At 37.9% G+C, this 18,986-nt stretch overlaps 1 protein-coding gene across 9 annotated transcripts in view; it reads left to right on the top strand.

The window, feature by feature from the left end:
- LOC134348279 (gephyrin) overlaps nucleotides 1–18,986 on the top strand; it is a 684,809-nt gene that overhangs the window by 631,240 nt on the left and 34,583 nt on the right. For all 9 annotated transcript variants that reach the window (XM_063051467.1, XM_063051417.1, XM_063051452.1 and 6 more), the window contains one exon: nucleotides 10,748–10,835. In XM_063051467.1, coding sequence (XP_062907537.1) covers nucleotides 10,748–10,835 — 88 coding nt within the window. The remainder of the gene's footprint in view (nucleotides 1–10,747; nucleotides 10,836–18,986) is intronic.

The raw sequence follows: 18,986 nt of genomic DNA, 5'->3' as shown, positions 1-18,986 counted from the left end.
ATGCGTCGGGCTGTCGTGTCCTGATTTCCATGATGGCCAATCGGGTCTCAGGTGAAAGGCAGCCTGGTGATTTTTGGGGCATGAGCAATTTTATATGAATACATAACCCTGAACTTTGCCTGCATTCTGTAAGTTAGCGCACTTTAATTCAATTTAGCCAAAAAAAAGTGCCGCTGTAATGCACGGTTTGCACTAATTGGAGGTCACAAACAGACAAACAGACAGGCAGAGCATGAGAGTTTTAGTAGTATATAGATTGCTCCATCCACTGTGGAATCTGTTGCAGAAATTTTCATTTTTGAATATTCTTGCCACTTTTTTTAAGGTAAATCTGAGGTTTCTAACATTGTGTTATTTTTACATTGAATGGAATTGAAACTAAAAGGTCTGTATTTGCCATTGTCCATTTTGTCACCCATTTTATCAATGGGCTTCACAATAGGATTTGTAACTATCTGCCGATCCATCTTTATTAATTCCCTCACATTTATTGATGTAATGTATCTGAAGTAAACATTGGATTGTGCTTTTTATGGAGGGGAAAAAATTACTCACGCAAATCACAAATCAAAGGGCCATCATCTGAGTAGACATAGAGTGGTGATCTTAAGGCTTTACCTCTTCAAGGCTTCAGCAAAGAGAGGCTTCACTCAGAGAAAGCAAAGAAAAGAAAAGCTCAAGTTTTTTCCTTCTCTTCTTTATATCTGCTCAGCTAAGTAGAAACAACAGGCAGAATAGTGCAATGCTCCTCTTGCAGGATGTGGAAAGACAGGAAGACTTCCAGTATCACTGGCCACCACAATTATGAGAAGTGTATCCAGCTGCAACTTCTAATAAACTGTGTTAAGGAGTTGGAGCTGGAAAGGTTAATTTGCAGGCTGAGTCTATGGTGAGGAAGGCAAATACAATGTTAGCATTCATTTCGAGAGGACTCAAATATAAAAGCAAGGATGTAATGTTGAAACTTCATAAAACACTGGTGAGACATCACTTGGAGTATTGTGAGCAGGTTTGGGCCCCTTATCTTAGAAAGGATATGCTGAAACTGGAGAGGGTTCAAAGGAGGTTCACGAAAACGATTGAGTGGGCTTGTCATATGAAGAGCGTCCGATGGCTCTGGGCCTGTATTCACTTGAATGAATTCAGAAGAATGAGGGGTGACCTCATTGAAACCTATTGAATTTGGGAAGGCCTTGATAGGGTGGATGTGGAGAGGATGTTTCCTGTGGTGAGAGAGTCTAAGACCAGAGGAGACAGCCTCAGAATAGAGGGGTGTCCTTTTCAAATGGAGATGAGGAGAAATTTCTTAGGCCAGGTGGTGGTGAATCTGTGGAATTCTTTGCCATAGGCAACTGTGGAGGCCAACTCTTTATGTATATTTAAGGCTGAAGTTGATAGGTTCTTGATTGGTCAGGGCATGAACGGGTACAGGAAGAAGGCAGGAGATTGGAGTTGAGAGGAAAATTGGATCAGCCATGATGAAATGGCAGACAGACACGATGGGCCAAATGGCCTAATTCTGCTCCTATATCTTATGGTCTTATGGTCTTATTCCTGAGTCAAACAAAAGTGCATTGATTGGATTGGTCACTCTTCTTCAGGAGCAGAGGGTCCAATCAACCTAAAGATGTACTTCTTGATGCTGCAACGCTTGATATATTTGTGCGTACATGTTTGGAAGAGGAAATATAACAAACCAATCAAACCAAACAATTCATCATCTCTTAATGAATCAAAAACAAGAAACTATATAAATAGCCACATGACTTTCCCTACGTCTCTATCATGCCCTTTGGAAACACCTGTGTTTAGTCTATATCCAAGCCAATCCTATGATTCAATACTTGATTATTAACTACCATTCCATTTATTATAATGCAGCTGGTACAGCTGCTCTCATAGCTCCAGCGACTCAGTTTCAGGCCTGACCACTGTCGTTGTCTATGCAGAGTTTGCACGTTCTCCCAATGACAGCGTGGGTTTTTTTCCAGTTTCTTCCTTCTATCTAAAATTGTGAGGGTTGAGAGGTTAATTGTATATTGTCCCTAGTGAAGAGATAAGCCGTAGAATCTGTGGGTAGTTGACGGGAATGAGAGCAAAAAAAAACGGGTTATAGTAAGATTTCTGTATAATTCTGTTTGATTGTCTGAGCAGACTTACTGGAGTGAAGGACCCGCTTCCTTGCAGTATCTCACAGACCTGTAATACTTAACCAGCTCTGGTGACCATCTGTTTATGAATTTCTGAGCATTTCTGCAGAGATTGATTGTTTCGGGCTGAAGTCCTCAAAAGCTAGGTATCTTCAGAAAGAGTTCACATTCATTTAGGTGTCTATATCCTGGAAAAAGATGCATGAATTCAAAGCCAGTTTATTCTGGAAAAAAATGTAACATATACAATTGACTTAAAGAATGTCAATCAGTTCTACATCTGTCTCTCCTTGTGTGTTCAGGCCCCTTGCTGCCAATGAATTAGTGTAAAACCTTCCTACAAAGAAAACTGATGTAGTGAACTACAGTGAAGAATGGTGACCTGCAGAGTAACATTCCAGTGGTCTGTTTATTTTTCATTCGTACTGCCTTCTAATTCAGCCATACAAATCAAGCCTAATGTTTGTTGGTCAGAAATAAACTTTTATTATTTTTTGCAACACACACAAAATGCTGGAGGAACACAACAGGTCAGGCATCATCTATGGAAAAAATCTATAGTCAACGTTACAGCATTTTGTGTGTGTTGCTGGGATTTGACCTTCTGCAGATTTTCCCTTGTTTGTGATTTATTATTTTTTTAACATGAAAATACGCACACTATTTCCCCATGATCTGATCTCCCACTGTACTGATGGAGTCCCGATAATTGCTATTTAATCACATAGACACAGAATTCTGAAACATGGAACAAGAGTATTTATTTTATTCTAATAATTACAAAGGATTCTCTCCCAACAATAAAGGAACAGGAATATATTTTCAAGTCAGAATAGCATGTGAATTGGAGAGGAGCGTGTTGGTGGTGTTCCCAGTCTTCGTGCTGCTCCTTCCTTGATGATAAACGTGTGAGTTTTGGAAATGCTGCTGGGCTTGTCACTAATTAGTGCATACATCAAAGTAGTCTTGATCTTGGGTTTGTAGACTTAAGCTATTTCATTTGTTGAAGAGCTGTAAATGGAAGTGAACATTTGTACAAACATCAATAAGTATGCCATGTCTGACCTCGGTGATGAAGCAAAACACAATCTGGGCATTATTGAGTAGATTAATGCATTGTGGATGACGCATTGTATCACTTTGTCTTCAATCATCAGCCAAGTGATACAATGTGTCAATCACAATGCATTAATCTACTCAATTATGCCCAGATTGTGTTTTACTGTGAACACTTGGTCCAGAACTCATTACTCATGAGGTGATACTTATTGGATTTGTTCTCCTTTTTGTGGGAAGGGCATGCCAGGACAGTATTCCACATGTCTGTGCAGATATTTCTGTACTAGAACAGCTTGGCCAGAGATGCGCCAGTTCTGGAAAGCAGATCTGCAGTAACTCAACTGAGAATCTGACTGGTCCTACAACCTTTGCCCTATCCAGTGGTTTTAATTGTTCCTTGATATCACATCTACGGTAGTGCAGTGTGCTTTGACGCATTTATGACAAACTTTGTGGCTATAATTCCTGGAAATACATCATATCCTTAAAATACTTCACTTAGCACATTTAAAAAATGTTCTTACGATCTAAAGTTCGGATATAATTTCCTTTTGTTTTAAGCATATAAATTCAGTCTTTGTTAATGGTGCCAACTCACAAGAATTAGTTGTGATTTTTGTTTTTATTTACCTGTTCTTTCTGTTGTTGTGAATGGATTCCATTATGGCAGCTACATTGTTGATTGCATATGGTGGAAAAAGTCAAATTTTACATGTATACTTATTGTAAAGTCTTGGGCTGGTCACAATGTGGCTAACAGTGATCTTTGTTTTTAAAGTATTTATTGGAGAGCAGCTTCTATTAACTGGATTTGAATAGATAAATATGTTTAAAAAAAAGTTTGTGCCTATGCTGTCCTGTTCCTCCAGAAGTTGAACAATAACTATGTTGCTAATATTGCCACTTGAAACATAGAAAACAATGTCTATAATTGATATATACTCACTTACCAATGTAATGGCTTAATATATTTCAATTACTGTTAAGAGGCATGGAATCCAGGGAAAGTTGGCTGCGTGGATTCAGAATTAACTTGGCCACAGAAGACAGCGTGTGGTAGTAGATGGAGTATGTTCTGCCTGGATATCATGACCAGTGGTGTTCCACAGTGGACAGCTCTAGAACACCTGCTCTTTGTGCTTTTCATAAATGACATGGATAACGAAATAGAAGGGTGGGTGAGTAAGTTTGCAGATGACATGAAGGTTGGTGGTTTTGTGGTAGTGTAGAAGGTTGTTGTAGGTGACAACAGGACATTGATAGGATGAAGAACAGGGCTGAGAAGAGGTAGATGGAGTCTAAGCCAGTAAAGTGTGAAATGATACTCTTTGGAAGGTCAAACTTGAAGGCAGAGTACAGGGTGAAAGGCAGGATTCACCATTATGGAAGAACAGAGAAATCTTGGCGTCTATATTCATAGGTTGCTGAAAAGTGCCACACAAGTTGATAGAGTTGTTAAGAAGGTGTATGGTATCTTGGCCTTTATTATCTGGGGATAGAGTTCAAAAGCCATGAGGTAATGTTGGAACTCGTTAAAAATCTCTGGTTAGACCACTTGGAATATTGTGTTCAGTTCTATTCACCTCATTATGAGAAGGATGTGGAAGCTTCAGAGAGGGTACAGAGGAGATTTACCAGGATGCTATCTGGATTAGAGAGTATGTTTTATGAGGAAAGATTGTGTGAGCTAGGGCTTTTCTCTTTGGAGCAAAGGAGTATCAGAGGTGACTTGACAGAAGTGTATAAAGATGATAAAAGACTACACAGCCAGTGTATTTCCCCCAGTTAGACACAGCTAATATGAGAGGTCATAATTTTTAGGTGATTGGAGGAAAGTATAGGAGGGATGTCAGAGGCAAGTTTTTTTTTACACAGAGAGTGGTAGGTGCATAGAATGTGCTGCCAGAGGTGGTGTTAGAGAAAGATACATTAGGGGCATTTATGAGACTCTTAGATAAGCACGAGGATGAAGGAAATATGGAACGCTGTGTGGAAGGGAAGCATTGCACTGGTCTTGGAGTAGGTTAAAAGATTGACACAACATCATGGGCCAAAGGGCCTTACTATGCTATATGATTCTACATTCTACGTTCTACTTTTAAATAATCGTCATATTCAGATATCAAAAATTGTCATTTTGCTTTTCCTTCATATACTTCTATCAATCTTTTACTTTTTTTTGGATTTTAGTCTTTTTTCAGTACTTAATTTGACATTCGGTTCACAACATTAATTGACACCCTTTTATTCAGACTGCGTTCTTCAATCTGTTGGTTCAGGAAATATGCAGTTGTTTTCCCAGTTCTCACATGTCCTTGGCAATCAAAACAATAAATTGATTTAATATCAATTAGCAAATTCAAATTAAAAGACTTAAAACAGATGCCATTTTTGCAGAGTGAGATAAATTGCTAACTGGTCACTGCATTCTGACTAACTGTAGAATACTTCACCAGAACTCTGCACTTAGACTCAGCATAGCAATAATAACATTCACCAAACTCAGTGTCAGGCACGTTATCTTTAAAATTGCCCCTTTAAATTGAGAGCTCTCTCAGCTATGATTTTCATTTTTCTCATCAAATGATTTAAAACTGTGGAAAGTTAAGAATAACAACATCTCAGCTGCAAAAATTTGGCATTTAGCAAAGCAGTTAGATTTTATTTAGTCAAGCATTTCCACCAACTGCTAGTCTAATTGCTTATTTAGTGCAAGAAGGGCTTTTGCAGTCTTATCTGAGTGCTAACAGGCTGCACAACATGAACTATTTCACAACCTCCTACAACATACATGCGAATTATTAAAAATCCTAGAATTTTTCGGCACCTGGAAAGGAAAGCATGATATACCATTCCCAGCAACAATATCCAAAGCTACTATCCACAACAGGCTTAGCTTCTTATCAAGTGATAATATATACAGAAACCTTTCTTCCTATCATGTGGTAGAGAGAAGATTGTGGCATCAGTGTCAGACTAGCAGTTTATATTGAGCAATTTCCTTAAGTAACTGTTAGAAATCCATATAATTAACAAAAATATACAGCTAGTAGCTATGTATAACACTGAATACAAACTTATTTTATCAATTCATGTTATGCATTAACATTAAGGTATTTATTTTTAAGCGCACAGTTGAAATAATTATAAACCCTGTGTATTTTGTCAAAAAATAAAAAAAGAAACCAACTAATTTCAAATTTTGGTTTTAACTTATCCACAAGTCAAGGAATTATTTGAATTTAGAATGGAGCATTTGAAGCAGAGCCCATAATGTTTTCAATTTTCCTACAAAAGCATATTAAATACAAATTAATCCATAAAAGAAATTATCAGATATAATGAATTAAATATGATTTTTCTGTTTGTAAACTGGAGGGGCAGCAAGTAGTGAACTATTAAAGTAATACTATAAAATGGTTTTCAGAGTGTGTCATTAATTTTTCAAAATCAGATTAACATAGCTAAACTTTATACATTTCTTCCAAGGCAATAGTGGATTATAAAAATATGAAATTAAATGCTTGATGGTGATTCCTTGATTTAACTATTCAGAGAGCAGGAAAATTAGGGGCTGTTGAAATTAAAATATTCAATGTGATCCTTAATTGTCCATATTAAAAATTGTACCGTGCGTACTGTGCTTTCAATATTCTTCATTGTATCATTATTGATGAGAGAAAATATTTAGACATAGTTCATAATTATGTTTATTGAGGTCTATAATATAACATATTAATTCTACAAAGTTAAATTCGTAAATATTTAATCCAAGATCCATAGTTTGTTTCATTAATGAAATAACCCTAGAAATTGAAATGTGCTTTTGAGTTCAGTTGCCAGCACACCACATTTTAATGTTTATTTCCTCTTATAATGGAAATGGCAGATTATCTGTGACATTGTTCATGTTGGGCTTTGTAAGATTGTGTATTTGATATTGTGCACATTTTTAATAAATGGATTTGAACAAAAAGAATTCAAGATTTATGAAAACATCTAGTAAAATTTTTTTTAAAGATCTGGTGTTTTCCCGGCATATATGATGAATAAACTCTTCCTGAGCTTCCAGCTGGGTACAAATATCAACTTTAACCAATGTTTTGATGACATCTCTGCCTTCTTCATCCTATCATCGATACCTGTACTTGGCTGGAAGCCCAAGTAGAATTCATTCATCTAGTAAAATTAATAAAATAATCTTTACTATCTGGAAAATAGATTATCTTATGCTGACCTGTGCAATTGATAGATAGATTTCCACTACGAGGGGTGATTGATAAGTTTGTGGACTAAGGTAGGAGGAGTCAATTTTAGAAAACCTAGCACATTTATTTTTCAACATAGTCCCCTCCTACATTTACACACTTAGTCCAGCGGTCAAGGAACATACGGATCCCTTCTTTGTAGGAGTCGGCATCTTGGACCTCCAGTAAGTGGTCAACAGCAGGGGTGATTGATAAGTTTGTGGCCCACAGTAGAAGGAGATGAGTTATACAGCTCTCGTTGCATGAACGTGCAGTTCAACTCTTTGAGTGATTATGCAGAAAGTTTGAAGTTAATAACTCACCTCCTTCACTAACTCATTAACTCATTAAAAATCAAACATAAGTTTTAATAAAGTTAAAATGTATAATCTAATTACCTACAAATACAAAATCAAAACCATTCATCACGTTTTAATTCATCTACCTATTACATTTCCTAACCCTGCTCAACCATTGAAATCAATGGAGATACTCTTCCCACTCCAAGTCCAACAGATTTGAAAACAGAGAATGATGGAAATACTCAGCAGATCAGAGTGCATCTGTGGAAAGAGAAAACAGAATTAATATCACCATATTTGTTGTCTAATGTGCCTAAGTATTTATAGCAATTTCTGTTTTTATATCTGATTTGCAGCATCTGTATTTTGTGGCAACACACACAAAATGCTAGAGGAACTCTGCAGGTCAGGCAGCATGTGTGGAAAGGAATAAACGGTCGATGTTTCATACCAAGACCCTGCATCAGGACTCAAGTGTCAGCCTGAAACTGTCTGACTGTCAACTGTTTATTCCTTTCCATAGATGCTGCCTGAACTGCTGAGTTCCTCTAGCATTTTGTGTGAGTTGCCTTGGATTTCTAGCATCTGCAGATTTTCTTGTGTTTGCGGATCTGCGTTTTGTGTTTACTGTTAATTCACTGGCATAGATTTTCCAGGTAAATTTCTCAGTAGAGTTCCAGAGAATTGCAAAACCGTCTATTATTTCTTTGATTCTCAGTGGAGTTTACCACCAAAGCATTATCAGAATAATAATGTAGAAGTACCAGCATTGCCCATTGCATCCATGCTCTAAATTCCATCAAGAATGCTGTACTTATAGAATGAATAGACATTTCACCAGGTGGCAGCAGATTTCAATTTTTCACTCAATGTGCAGGAACAAAATAGCTCCAAATGATCATCTACTTGAAGCCACGAAAGTAACTGGTCTGGAGTTTTACTAACATGCATTTGATGAAGGGGAAGAGGTGACTGTAATCCTGTACAGTTAAATGTATTCTCTGCTGAGACATTCTATGCCCGTTCGTAAAGATTATTTGCCATCCTTTCACATTTACTTGTCTGTCTTTAATTATTAACTAACAATAGATGTTGACTGTATGTTAGGTCTTGTAATCATCACAAGACACATTCAGGAGAAGGACTTACAGCATTATGCATACATTTCAGTGTTTTAGCAGAATTTGTATTACGTCATCATTTTATTGTAGTCACTAACTATTGTCCATACTCATACTGGATACAGGTTAAGAATTACCTGTAACTTCATGTTGCCAACTGGAAAATTAAATATTTTAGCCGATACAAAATGTCTTAAGGCTGAATGATATAATTATTTTAGTTTTTGCATTTCAAAATAGTATAACAAATTATTAAACAATTAAAAGTGCCGAGTTAATATTTAGTTGAATGAATATAGTCATAGTCATAGTCATACTTTATTGATCCCGGGGGAAATTGGTTTTCGTTACAGTTGCACCATAAATAATAAATAGTAATAAAACCATAAATAGTTAAATAGCAATATGTAAATTATGCCAGGAAATAAGTCCAGGACCAGCCTATTGGCTCAGGGTGTCTGACCCTCCAAGGGAGGAGTTGTGAAGTTTGATGGCCACAGGCAGGAATGACTTCCTATGACGCTCAGTGTTGCATCTCGGTGGAATGAGTCTCTGGCTGAATGTACTCCTGTGCCCACCCAATACATTATGTAGTGGATGGGAGACATTGTCCAAGATGGCATGCAACTTGGACAGCATCCTCTTTTCAGACACCACCGTGAGAGAGTCCAGTTCCATCCCCACAACATCACTGGCCTTACGAATGAGTTTGTTGATTCCGTTGGTGTCTGCTACCCTCAGCCTGCTGCCCCAGCACACAACAACAAACATGATAGCACTGGCCACCACAGACTCGTAGAACATCCTCAGCATCGTCCGGCAGATGTTAAAGGACCTCAGTCTCCTCAGGAAGTAGAGACGGCTCTGTCCCTTCTTGTAGACAGCCTCAGTGTTCTATGACCAGTCCAGTTTATTGTCAACTCATATCCTCAGGTATTTGTAATCCTCCACCATGTCCACACTGATCCCCGGGTGGAAACAGGGGTCACCGGTACCTTAGCTCTCCTCAGGTCTACCACCAGCTCCTTAGTCTTTTTCACATTAAACTGCAGATAATTCTGCTTACACCATGTGACAAAGTTTCCTACCGTAGCCCTGTACTCAGCCTCATCTCCTTTGCTGATGCATCCAACTGTGGCAGAGTCATCAGAAAACTTCTGGAGATGACAAGACTCTGTGCAGTAGTTGAAGTCCGAGGTGTAAATGGTGAAGAGAAAGGGAGACAAGACATTCCCCTGTGGAGTCCCAGTGCTGCTGATCACTCTGTCGGACACACAGTGTTACAAGCACACGTACTGTGGTCTGCCAGTTAGGTAATCAAGAATCCATGACACCAGGGAAGTATCCACCTGCATCGCTGTCAGCTTCTCCCCCAGCAGAGCAGGGCGGATGGTGTTGAACGCACTGGAGAAGTCAAAAAACATGATCCTCACAGTGTTATCAAGTTTTAATCTCTTAGTATCCTGAGTTTCATCATTTTGAACTAAGGTCAGCATATCCAATAAACAGGAATAAGCTTCTAAATGACATTTATAGTTGAATACTTACTAGGGAGCAAATATTTTGCAAATGTCAGAGAGCTTCAACAGCAAAGATGAGGAATGTTTGTTGGAGAGGATAGTTATGTAGTGTGCCAAATTTGTGTACCTATTCATTTCAGGCAAAAATATGGAGGAAGGCAAAGTTATGAGACTGCTGCTGTGAGTGCAAAGTTTAGTTACAATAATTTGGAGGAAGTGTCAACCAGTACGTTTTCACTTTGGAAGTAATGGGATGTGAAAAACTGCTATTTACTTAAAGAGATGTTCAAGTGTACTTTCTCAAAGTTTTAAAGAGTTTATTGCTCATTTAATTTCTTTTACTTGTAGCCCTGATGACCTGCTGAATGCACTCAATGAAGGCATAAGTCGTGCTGATATCATCATTACATCAGGAGGTGTATCCATGGGCGAAAAGGTAATCAAGTCACTTTAAAATATGGGAATTGAAATAAATGCATACAGTGATTAATGAATAGGACAGTTGTGAATTCTCACATGACTGAAGTGGAAGATTCCTGCCTTAGAGTTCTTACTCCAACCCATAGCATATTTGTTCAATGAAAGAGATGAAGGTAGTAACAAACAACTTAAGATAGAAGTACTTGTAGAAAACTGGATTCTAATATTATTATTACTAAAAATCAAATTTGGCATATAAATAAATATTGGTTGCAACAGATTTATTTTTTTAATTAGCCATGCCTTGTCATTTGGACTACACATTTTGGGGATAGTAGACTGAAAATAGAGGCTCTGCATCAGCGGTTCCCAAACATTTTTGGGTTAGCGTCCCCTTGTCTCCCAGACTACACCCCCAGAGACCACTCTCCCTTTCTGGCCATTACATGAAACTATAAAGAATTTTTGATTTATGATGCAGAGTGAAAGAATATAGGAACTGCAAACTCAAAGCAGTGACAAATAATTGCAAAAGTTATTCAAATCTATTTCAAGCTACAATTTTTTTTATCTGATAATAGTAAAAGCAAGTTTCATCAACAATTTTGAGCATACATTGGTAGTCCAACTATTCACTACTTCATTGCTTTTTCACTTTTCAGTGAAATGAATGGACTTGGTGCAGTGATACCACTTTCTCAACATCAGGCTGAAGGTCACTCAGAAGGAGCATCAAATCCCCACCTTCAGTAATTTGCAGTCTGGTTTTGTTGGGCAACTGCACTGAAAGCATGGTCCAATAATTATGATGTTGGAGAGCCCATAAATAACATAGTGATCTTTTTTCCACCATATAGGACAGCATTCAGAGATTTCTTTCTGCAACCAAAAGTCTTGATATGATTTTTTGAACTTTGGCTTCAGCTCAGAGTTATTTTGTAGTGAGATCAATTCTTCCTCCATCCTTCCTGTTAATTCCTCATTACAAGTTTTCAGGAATGGATTTATTAACCAATCAGGAACTTGGATCAAGAGAAGATCCTGAAATCTCTCTGACATGTCTTTATGCATTTCACCATGGTGGGCATAGTATACTTGAAGATCATCATCCGGTATTCTTTCTTTCTCTTCCAACTCAGAGAGGCTTGGAAATTGGAAAATGTCATGACATCCAGTGGTGCACTAAAACAGAGTTAACTTGGACAGAAATGTGGAGACGGCTGATTTGACTTTGATAAGACTCAGATTATTTCCTTTCAATTGAAGACTGATTTTGTTAAACTTTGTGACTAATTTTGATAAATAAGCAATGTTGTTCCTAATATTCTTCAATTGATTACTGAATGTAGCATACGAGTTTTCAAATGATTTTATCACAATTTCAAAAAATGCATAAAAGCATCTCAAGTAGTTTACTTTTGAGATCCAACTGACTTCTATGTGCAATAGCAAACTGTTCATCATTCTCAATACAGAACTCTTGAAATAGTCAATAATTGAGAACATGGGACTTAATTTTATTTTCCACTGTGATAACAGTATTTAATGATATGTGCAGCTGATCACTTTTTTTTGTGATGAGATGTTGTCTCTATATTAGACAGTAAATATGTTAGGTACAGCTTTTTTAGGAAAGTGGCATCCTGTCATTGGTAGTGGCCCATCTGTTGCACAAGCAAGAACGTTGGTGAGTGGAATATCCTTCTCTTTGAAAAATTGCCCAATAATACAAAATATTGACTTCCCCTTCATATCTATTTCTTGACCCTTTGCAAATAACAGCTCTTGAATCATGCTTTCATCTTTCATGAAGCGAAAATAACCAAGAAGCAAAGATTTGTTGCCTGGCAAATTTGATTCATTCAATTGCAGAGCAAATTCTGTTGCTCTAAGTTTGGTGCACATCTGTCTTCCACATTCTGAGACATTTCCTTTATTCATCTTTGAACAAAGTTACAGCAGAGGGGAATCACTTTAATTATTAACTCTGGTGATCTATGCAAAACCGTACTCAGAAGCTCTCATACTATTGGAAGAATCGGTTCTTCTGTAATTGTATGGGACTTCCCAGATTTAGCAAGGAGCAATGAAATATTGCATGAAGCACATAAATAATCACTGTTTGTTGTGAAATGCCGGCAAACATGTTTTGACGTGTTTTACATTTCTTAAAGTTTTCATGAACTTACTGAAAATAAGCCAAGTTTTTGTTTGTTTTATTAGTGTATTCTCTTCAAATGTTCAAAGGGCTTGGATGGTTTTATTGTGTCATTTGGAAAAACTTTTTCATACAACAGACACACTAACTGCTGTTGGTTGCTTGCTGTTGGTATAAATCCATATTTCAGATACCGTACACTATACTGTCTATAATTTTTTATTTGGTTTGTTTCTGCCCTTTTCAATATGGATTAATGATCACAGTCAATCACCTGTTGTTTAAGTCCAACCTCAAGTGCTGCGATCTATAATGGAAAAAGTTATGACATTATCATAGCTCAGGCAAAACCTGACTCTCTGCCTGAAGGTACATAAAATGGGCAGCAATATCTCAGTTGGGCCATAGGCTAGAGAAATGCAGTCACGATCATTTGAAAGTGCAGATTCTGAACTTTATCACATTGAATGTCATACCTAGTTCACAGAAATTGCATCGTTACATGATTCGAGTAGGGAAGTCATACTAACTAACTCTGTACTACAGTAGTGAACAGTAATAATGCATGGGCTGGGCCCGGAAATAACATGATTTCTTCAGTCCGGGTTTCTCATTGCAACCAAAAAGTTCCATTTTAACTTCATCAGTCCACAGGACTTATTTCCAAAATGTATCAGGCTTGTTTAGATGTTCCTTTGAACGATTTGAATAGAACTTTTTGGCTACAATGAGCAAAGGTATGTTTGGAGAAAAAAGGAGCAGAATTTCATGAAAAGAACCCTTCTCCAACTGTTAAGCACAAGGGTGGGTCAATCATACTTTGGACTTGTGTTGCGGCCAGTGGCATGGGGAACATTTACTGGTAGAGGGAAGAATGAATTCAATTAAATACCAGCAAATTCTGGAAGCAAACATCACACCGTTTGTGAAAAAAGCGAAAGATAAAAAGTGGATGACTTCTACAACAGGATAATGATCTTAAACACACTTCAAAATCCACAATGGACTACCCCAAGAGGCGCAAGCTGAAGGTTTTGCCATGACCCTCAGAGTCCCCTGACCTAAACATCATCGAGAATCTGTGGATAGACCTCAAAAGAGCAGTGCATGCAAGACGGCCCAAGAATCTCACAGAACTAGAAGCCTTTTGCAAGGAAGAATGGGCGAAAATCCCCCAAACAAGAAATGAAGGACTCTTAGCTGGCTACAAAAAGTATTTACAAGCTGTGATACTTGCCAAGGGGGATGTTACTAAGCACTGACCATGCAGGGTGCCCAAACTTTTGCTTCGGGCCCTTTTCCTTTTTTGTTATTTTGAAACTGTAAACGATGGAAATAAAAAAGTTTTCTTGCTTCAGATATTAAAGAAATGTGTCATCTTTAACTTCATGCCTTTTGGAAATCAGTTCATCTTTTACTCGTTTAGCTATTCACAGTAAGAGAAATTTTGACCGGGGTGTCCAAACTTTTGCATGCCACTGTATATCCTTGAGCTGAGAGGAGCAACCATCTTTTATTCTCAGTTTGTTTGATAGTAAACAGTCTGTGCCAGCAGTCTGTGCAGAAGGGCCTAGACAACATTCAGAGTTCACCAAATAATCCCCAGATTGGATTCAGGACTTTCTTTCTACTGTACAGTGTCACTCACTAATACTATCAAGAAGAAATGTATTTACAGCTGGTAGATTGGTCAAGATGATGACATAGGGTTTCCTTTGTTAATAGTTCTGCCTCCACTTGCAATGCATTCAGCCTGGCAGACATGTCCTTTATTAGCTCAATTTGCTGTGATGCCAAAGAGCCATTCTTGCTTACTAATCTAGAAGTCTTCATCAGACTACGGTGTTACCCTTGGTAACTCTTATAAATTACTTACAGCAAGCAGGGGAATGTGTAAGTAGTGGGAATGTCAGAATGATAAAAGTAGAACTGACGTTAATTGCACCAGCAAAATTAATGATGTAATTGGCATGTAGCGATTCACTGACACCTTATTGTCATTTAAATCGTTTAACTGAATAGTGCTAAGAAAGTTTACTAAGGTGACCCTATTTTAGTAATACATTTTTGTCTTGGGCATCACAATAATCTGATTTTATTTTACCAAAACCATTAAGATAACTCAAGGACTAAAAATGTGAATTAGCAATAACACCGAATATAAAATTAACTATTTAATTGGTATAATCAATAACCTAATAACATTAAAACAGAGATATGAGAGACAATAGATGCTGGAATCTGGAGCAAAAAGAAACAAGCTACAGGTGGAACTCAGGAAGGGAGGTAGCATTAGTGGAGACAAAGAGATAGTTTATATTTCAGGGCATGGTCCTGCATCATTACAGAACTATCCTTTTGACTCCACTAATGCTACCTGACCCACTGTTTCTCCAGCAATTTTTTTGTTTTGCTCCTAACCACATTAATATTTTTTTGTTTCTTTTCCTGTATAGGTTGAAGCAGTCAATAGCAATTCAAATGAGTACAATTGTTTTTAAGATTACACTTATCCAGGCATATAAATTATTCTTACAGAAATATTAGAGACGAAGTGTACTACAGCACAGAAGCAGGCCCATGTAGTCTGTGCTGACATGTTCTTCTGCCTAGTCCCATCTGCCTGCACCTGGACCATTGCTGTCCATACTGCTCTCATTTATGTACCTATCCCAACATCTCTTAAATGTACAATTAAATCTATGTCTACTACATACTAGCAGCTCATTCCACACTTGTAGCACCCCCTAAGTCAAGAAGTTCCCCATCAGGTTCTCCTTAAATATTTCACCTTTCATCCTAAACCAATGACCTGTAGATCTAGTGTCACTCAACCTGAGGGGAAATTGCCCACATGTGCATTTACTCTTATACAGGTGTCCCCCGCTTTTCGAACGTTCGCTTTACGAAACCTCACTGTTACGAAAGACCTACATTACTACCCTGTTTTCGCTTTCAGAAGGTGTTTTCACTGCTACGAAAAAAAAGCAGCATGCAATAAAAAATCAGTGCGCAAAAAAACAGCACGCGATAAAAGGCAGCACGCGCCCCGAGCAGCCGCTCTTCCCCGGATTCAGAACGGCATTGCTTAAACACGTGCCTGTGAGCAGCCGTTTGCAAGATGAGTTCTAAGGTATCGGAAAAGCCTGAAAGAGCTCGTAAGGGTGTTAGACTTAGCGTAAAACTAGACATAATTAAGCGTTTCGATCGTGGTGAACAAAGTAAGGACAACGTGAGTTTGGCTTGTGGAAGCTGACGAACATGATTTTGAAGAAGTTTTGGCATCCCATGACCAAGAACTCACAGACGAAGAGCTGATGCAATTGGAAGAAAAAAAGATAACAATCAAAACCAAATGAGTAATGATAAAGTACGACTTTAATTTTGAAAGGGTATGTCAGTTTAGGAGATATTTGCAGGATGGTTTGAGTCCTTACAAAGAACTGTGTGATAGAAAAATGCACGAGGCTCAGCAGTCAAGCAAGCCTTCCACATCAGCCACAGTAGACGACGAACCTCGACCTTCGACATCGAGGCGGGCAGAGATAGAAGAAGATGAGCTGCCTGCTCTAATGGAAACAGACGACGAGATGACACCCCAGTGTCCCACCACCCGAACCCCCAGGCCAAGGAGAGATACCGATTCACAGAGAATGCAATGGTAGCCGGGAGGCACACAGCACATCTTTAAGAAAAAAGTCCCAGCAATATACATGCAAATTTTCTCTGCATTTTTTCAAGTTTATTGATGTCTTTCTATCTGCCATTTTTCAACCCATTTTTCCAGCTGATCAAAATTTTGATAGCCTTTCTCAATGTCCACTACACCTGCAAACTTGGTGTCATTCACAAATTGTTGATCCAGTTTATCATATTATCATCTACACAGTGAATTACTATAAATGAGAAGCAACAAAGAACCTAGTCCCTGTGGCATACCACTAGTCGCAGGCCTCTAGTCGGAGAGGCAACCATATACCACCACTCTTTGGCTTTTTCCACCAAACCTATGTTGAATCTACTTAATTCTGAATGCCAAGTGACTTAACCTGTGGACCAGCCTCCCATGCAGGGCTTTGTCGAAGGCTTTGCTAAGCAATATGTAGACAACATCCACTACCTTTCCTTCATCAGCCTTCTTGGTAACCTGCTTGAAAAACTTTGTAAGATTAGTTAGGTGTGACCTACCATGCACAAAGCCATGTTGACTATCCCTAAACAGGCCCTGTCTACCCAAATATTTATACATCCTGTTCCTTAGAATACTTTCCAATAGTTTATCCAGGACTGATGCCAAGCTCACCAGCCTATAATTTCCTGTCTTATTTATAGAGCCTAGAAATACTACTCAATTCCTTTCCATGTTTCATTGAAAAACCTGAACAAGAGCAATCTGCATTTGGCATTCATCAAAACACCACGAGTATAGGTAGCCTTAGGAAATTGAGAGTAAATGTAATGTGTTCTGTCTCTCAGAATGACAGGCAGCCATTCTTTCATATTGATCTAGCTCTCATGCCTGAGTGATAATAAACCTGAGATTGCTATTCTTAGTGATACCTGTCAACACACCATTAGTTCAGTGATTGTGTATCTCATTGTTCAAGGATAACCACTGTTAGTGAATGCCTAGAGGTTCTATGTCCTTTGGGTGTTCCAGAAAATTATCCACACCTTCTCGTGTGGCATGTTGTAGGGAAGTTAAAATATTACACAAGGCAGACTATTAATTATTGACAGATCTGGGGTGTTTTATTGAAAATGTGTAATTGAAATATATTTATTATTGTCAGATATACCGAGATGCAGGTTTTTATGTGTTGCCCAGATAGTGGGGGAGCAAAAAAGGAAAACTATGCAGAATGTAGTGTTACAAAGAAAGTGCTGTGCAAGTAGACCAACAATGTGCGGGAGTTGCCATGAAGTAGATTGGGAAATCAAGATTTCAGCTTTTAGCAAATGAGAGCTCTGTTAAAGAGTCTGGTAACAGCAGGATTGAAGCTATACTTATGATGTGTCCAGTTAGTATGCCTTTGATAATAAAAATGTAAAAATTGGTGAGAGCAGAGAATTCATGTGGCTGGACCAGGACAAATTGTTGGTGATACTTAAACCAAGTTCTCATCTGTCTGCATCATTGGTACAAACGATTTGGATATCAGTAGTACTTAGCCCAACTGAGAAGTTAAATTCTTCCGAGATATATTAAAGATGCCAAGTTTCAAATTTTATTAGTTGAAATATAAGAATGTATTGACATTTTTTTCCATTTATCCTGATTGTTCTTTCTTCAGTTTGCAAGTTAATTGTTATTTTTCCAGTTACTATGTTATATATCTGAGGGATTCTTCACATTTAGAAAGGCACTTCCATATAATGCTTTATTAAATTGACACAGTTAGCATGGCATACTTTCCCTATAATAAATGCTCCTCAGTAAAGTGGAGATAATTTCCCTCTGCAGTATGGTAGCATTCTAACAATGACAAGAATATCAGGATCGTGGTAGTTAGAAAAATATATTACCATGTTATGCAGTGTGTAATTTGGACAAAAACTGAGATAACTGTCATTATGGGAATGAGTGTGCACAAAAAGCATATTACAGTCATATGCTTCTAACAGCCTGGTGAGGTTGCAGGCATATACTTGCATTCACTTTTATCTGAAAACATTCAGGAAGCCCTCCAAAAGACAATAAAATCTATGCATGTACTTGTAGGAAGATTGCAATTTTGAATTATGCACATGATCACGGTCTTTTTAATAGCTGCTGATTTGCTAATGAGATTAAGCACTAAACATGCACACTTCTGATTTTTATAATGGAGGAAAAATCACCTGTGAAATTGGACTGAGGACTGTGCCCTCTGCAATTCTGCAGTGCTATACTAGACTAGGGTTGGTTTCTAACCACAAATGTATTCTAAACAAAGTGTCATTTCTGTGAGAAGGGTTTTCTTTCCATCTATAAATACTACAATTTTATTGGGGCTTCTTGATGACACA

Source organism: Mobula hypostoma, chromosome 1 (genome assembly GCF_963921235.1).
Source record: "Mobula hypostoma chromosome 1, sMobHyp1.1, whole genome shotgun sequence".
Classification (NCBI taxonomy): Eukaryota; Metazoa; Chordata; class Chondrichthyes; order Myliobatiformes; family Myliobatidae; genus Mobula; species Mobula hypostoma.
Note: the sequence above shows the minus strand (reverse complement) of the source record. Positions and strands in the feature narration are given on the sequence as shown.